The 5,000-nt window shown below is 45.5% G+C and overlaps 1 protein-coding gene across 2 annotated transcripts in view; it reads right to left on the reverse strand.

Moving 5' to 3' along the window:
* LOC143040959 (uncharacterized) overlaps nucleotides 1-5,000 on the reverse strand; it is a 236,687-nt gene that overhangs the window by 60,343 nt on the left and 171,344 nt on the right. For both annotated transcript variants that reach the window (XR_012967763.1, XM_076212393.1), the window contains exons 4-7: nucleotides 3,131-3,384; nucleotides 2,621-2,707; nucleotides 654-956; nucleotides 1-58 (exon numbers count right to left, since the gene is read on the reverse strand). The exon at nucleotides 1-58 is cut by the window's left edge and continues 140 nt beyond it. Coding sequence is in view for 1 of the 2 variants with exons in the window: in XM_076212393.1 (XP_076068508.1) it covers nucleotides 1-58; nucleotides 654-956; nucleotides 2,621-2,707; nucleotides 3,131-3,384 (702 nt within the window). In the remaining variant the exon portion in view is untranslated. The remainder of the gene's footprint in view (nucleotides 59-653; nucleotides 957-2,620; nucleotides 2,708-3,130; nucleotides 3,385-5,000) is intronic.

Raw genomic sequence — 5,000 nt, forward strand, 5'->3', positions numbered from 1 at the left:
TGAGGATCCACTGCAGGTCACGTGTCCGCCCGGGCTCCTCCTCAAGAACGAGAAGCACCTGATAGAGAGAAAGATCGACGCGTCAGCACTTCGAAAGCTTCTGTCATACGGACCGACTTTTCGCCGTGCGCCGTACACGACACGACGTCGAGTATTCAAATGAACTTGGATGAGAGATGGACGCATCCACGGAGATGAATAAAATCGCCCGGTGCTACTATAATTAAAAATAAAAGTACCACGAAGTACAGAAGGAGGGTTATGAAAGTTACCCTACCATAGGAGGAAGAGGGGGAGGAGGAGGAAGAAGAGGAGGAGGAAAAGGAGGAGGAGGAGGAAGAAGAGGAGGAGGAAAAGGAGGAGGAGGAGGAGGTAGGGGAGGAAGAGGAGGAGGAGGAGGAGGAGGAGGAAGAGGAGGAGGAGGAAGAAGAGGAGGAAGAGGAGGAAGAAGAGGAGGAGGAAGAAGAGGAGGAGGAAAAAGAGGAGGAGGAAAAAGAGGAGGAGGAGGAGGAGGAAGAGGAGGAGGAGGAGGAGGAGGAGGAGAAGGAAGAGGAGGAGAAAGAGGAAGAGGAGGAGGAATAGGAAGAGGAGGAAGAGGAACAGGAGGAGGAGGAAGAGGAGCAAGAGGAGGAAGAAGAGGAAGAGGTCCTTACCTGCCGCAGGGCGTCGCCCTTGGCCAGAACGACAACTCCGGAGACGGCTCCCTCCGCCATGACCAGCTCGACGGCCTTCCGGTACTTGAGCCCCGGACGCTTGAGGATGGGCCCGGCGGCCCCGGCTCCTCCTCCAACGCCCCCGAGGCCGGAGCCGATGGCGTTGGCGGGCACGGCGGGGGTCCTCCTGGCGGCGAAGTCAGCGAAGTCGGCGACGCCCCCGCGCAGGTCGTCGATCCTGCCGGGAATCCTCTCCATCACGGAGACGCAGACGTTGAAGGCAGCGGCTTGTTCCAACACAACCTGAGTCGGAGGACGGGAAGGTCAGGATGCGTGTAAAGGTAATGTCCGTTGTCCCTCGTTCCTTATCCCCTTGTCCCGTATTCTTTGACCCATGTCACTTGTTCCGTTGTCCCCTTGTCCCGTGGCCTTTGTCCCGTATCTCTTGTCACTTGTTCCATACCCCTTGTTCCGTGTCCCATTGCCCCGTGTCCCACTGTCCCCTAGTCCCGTATCCTAGTGTCCCATGTCCCTTGTCCCATTACTTTGTATCCCGTATCCCTTGTCCCTTGTCCTGTATCCCTTGTCATATTTCCCAGGTCCATGTCCCTTGTCCCATGTGCCTTGTCATATGTCCCAGGTTTATGTCCCTTGTCCTATGTCCCTTGTCCCATGTCCCTTGTCCCTTGTCATATGTCCCAGGTCTATGTCCCTTGTCCCATTGTTCCCTTGCTCTGTCCCTTGCCCCATTGTTCCCTTGTTCTATGTCCCTTGCCCCTTGCCCTACATCCCTTGTCTCACGTCTCTTGTCCCGTGTCCCTTGTCCCCTTGTCCCGTGTCCCGTGTCCCTTCTATATCCCTTGTTTCATGTCCCTTGTCCATTGCCCTTGGTCCCTTGGTCCCTTGGTCCCTTGGTCCCTTGGTCCCTTGGTCCCTTGGTCCCTTGGTCCCTTGGTCCCTTGGTCCCTTGGTCCCTTGGTCCCTTGGTCCCTTGGTCCCTTGGTCCCTTGGTCCCTTGGTCCCTTGGTCCCTTGGTCCGGGACAGGAACTCCCAACCTTTTCCCCGTCAAGTACTCAACCCACAAGAGCGATAAGATCATCTACCCGTACCCTCATTCACCTGACACTAGATATAAAAGGTGAGGAGCCTACGCCAGGAGGCGAGTAGATGCGGCAAAAGCCTTCACCTTTGCCCTATGATGCGTTTGAGGGACGGTTGGGGAAGGTAACAGTCACAGCTGGAAATCAGTGAGGAGTGCGGGATTCAAACCCACAACTGAACAAATGCAAGACCAGCATGCTTCCGATGATGCCATCAGGTCACTTATGCAACCAGCGAATACTGAATAGTACCATATTAAAAAAGATAATATATCTTGGTACTGCAATGGGTATTATAAAATAGTTCAAATTATAATAACTTATGAAACAGAGGCATTAACATCACAAGCAGTTTACAATAATATTACACATGTAGGAATAAGATTGTTGTTACTTTACTGTCAACTAGTATTAAACTTGACCCTTAAGGGAATTTCCTCGTAAACCCTTGGGAGTGGAGACCCCCAGGTCAAAGAAGACGAGGGAGTTGGAGGAGGTGGAGGCGCGGAGGGAAAGGGAGGGAAACGCTGAGGGAATCTGAAGACCCTTGATTATGAGGAGAGTAATCCACTACGTAACTGGTTTCGTCTTCGTGCGAGATTGTTTACAAGGATAGAAACGCCGGTAACCTGGAGTCCAGGTTCCAATTTGTGTACCTCAAGAGATATCTCGAGCTCTTAAAAAAAAAAAAAAAAGTACCGTGGAGTGTGTTACTCTTCTGAAAAGAAAAACTCTTTTTTCGTAGTTCCTCGTTTCCTTTCCCTCCTGTCCTGCATCTTCCCAAACCTTTTATTTGTGTTACAAAGTTTATTGGTATTCTTTGTTGTGTTGTTTTGGATTCAGGAACTCTCAAGGAAGACCCTTACGTTGGCCACGCCCACGGAGTAAGCCTCGTCAGCCACAAGAAGCGCCGTCGATTTCCACTTCAGCTCTGACAGAAACCCAAGTAGCGCCTGTGAAAAGTAAGAGAATGGAACTTCATGAGGGATGTGCAAACATATACAGCCTACGTATGAGAGAATTTATGCAAAGGTGAAGGGTAAAGGAGGATGCGTTAGGAACAATTTCTTGTTCTGACGATGCGAAAAGCGTGGTCTTCTTCAGAGCTGTCTGCGATATATATACGAGTGTGATTCACATGCAACGTAGACGCTTCTATGACGGATACCATGCTGGTCACAACTTCAGAACAATGAACTGTTCCCAACCCATATCCGTTCACCCTTCCCTCTCTACACTCCCTCATATGCCTTTTAAACACTTTGCATATACATGTTGTCTATGCATGGACGAGTATGTATGTAGGGCACCATCCTCAATTATTTCGATTTCTGTCGACAACGAACAAACGACGTACTTTCCTCTTGCGGACCTACCTTGCCTTTCTCCTCGACTGGAATGATAGTGTCAGGGGCCACGTTGGCTACTGGAACACCGTACTTCTTCAGGAGCGGAGCCACGTTCCTGTCTCGCTCCGTGACGCCTGTGAGGTCGACGACGCCCAGGGCAAGAAGCGTGTCGTTGCTCAGCGGCGAGCAGGTCGCTGACCCCTCCCTCAGGATGGGGAACATCTCCCCAAGGCCAGCGGTAGCTCTCTCGTCATGTTCACAGGTGTCGTACACGTGCATACCTGAAAAGGTGACGGTCTTTAAGAAATGTTGAAAATGTTGAAAATTTAACAAGTTTTGCTCTACTCTCCAGCAAGAATGGAAGAGGATGCCTGAGAACAAGAGCTTAACATCTTTGACAAGGATTTTTTCTTAAGAAATTTTGACAAGGTAATGGTCTTAAAAAATTTGATAAGGTGGTCTTTGAAAATTTTGAGAAGAGAACAGACTTTAAGAAGGTGACTGTCTATAAGAATTTTTGACAAGATGATGGTCTTTAAGAAATGTTGCTCCTCCTGCTGCAGAGTTTTTGATTTTTAGTTCCTCGACGAGAATGTCAGAGGGTGTCTAAAACCAAAACCTAAACCACTTCGACAAGGCGATATTCTTTAACAAAATTTGACAAGATGATGGTCTTTCAGAAATTTTGAGAAGTGACGGTCTCTAAGAAATTTTGAGGAAGTGACGGTCTTTATATATATATATATATATATATATATATATATATATATATATGTATATATATACATATATATATATATACATACCCTGTATATATATTATAAAGGTGATAGTCTTGAAGAAATTTTGAGAAAAAGACAGTTTTCAAGGAATTTTGAGATGACGGTCTTTAAGAAATTTTGAAAAAATTATGATTTTTAAGAAATTTTGAAAAAAATCATGGTCTTTAAGAAATTTTGATCCGACTCCAGAGGATCTTTTCATTTTCATTTCCCCTAAAAGGATGTGACAGGGTGTCTGAGAACCAAAGCTTAACCACATCGACAAGGTGATGTTCTTTAAGAAATTTTGAAAAAGTGATAGTCTATAAGAAATTTTGCTCTATTCCAGAGAATTGTTATTTTTTTCTTTTCTGTCGCGACGAAGAGTAAGAGGTAAAAATTATAAGTTTACAAATTTTAAACAAACCTTAACCTCTTCAACAATGTCGTCTTCTTTAAGAATTTTGTTCTGGTTAACTTAAGGTTAACCTATAATTTAACCTATAAGGTTAACCTATAAGTTTAACCTATAAGGTTAACTTATAAATAGATTTATAAAAGGATAAGTAAGTAAATCAAGCAAATGAATCAGGTTCCATAAACTACCGAGAAGATAGAAAGACACAAACATCTGTATAGATCACGGATTCTCAACCCTGCTTCCTATATACCCCATATTTATGAATTACTGTCATTTAGCCTCCTGAAGATCACTTTAACACTGAATAGAATTGGTAGATTGATTGATTGATTTGGTTTAACGTCACAAACTCCCCCATATCGGGGGGCTAGGACGGTGCCACTCACAGAGCACTTTGGAATTTAATGAACCGGTGGCAGGATTCGAACCGCCATCCCCCCTCGACCTTCGCCGCAAGTAACGACACCCTAACCCGACTGTCTAACTCTGCGGTTCCACGTTGGTTCATGGATCCCTGGTTGTGAACCACCGATTTAGATGATTATATATACAAAAATGCAAGTCAGCAAACTAATCAATCAATCCATAAATCAACGTAAAATAAATGATTAAGAAATTAAGAAATAGACAAGTAAATGAATAAATGCTAATCAATCAATAAATCGATCAAAGCAAAATAAATTATTAAGAAATTAAGAAACAGATAAATAAATAA

Source organism: Oratosquilla oratoria, chromosome 30 (genome assembly GCF_046742065.1).
Source record: "Oratosquilla oratoria isolate Oo_2021 chromosome 30, ASM4674206v1, whole genome shotgun sequence".
NCBI classification, from domain to species: Eukaryota; Metazoa; Arthropoda; class Malacostraca; order Stomatopoda; family Squillidae; genus Oratosquilla; species Oratosquilla oratoria.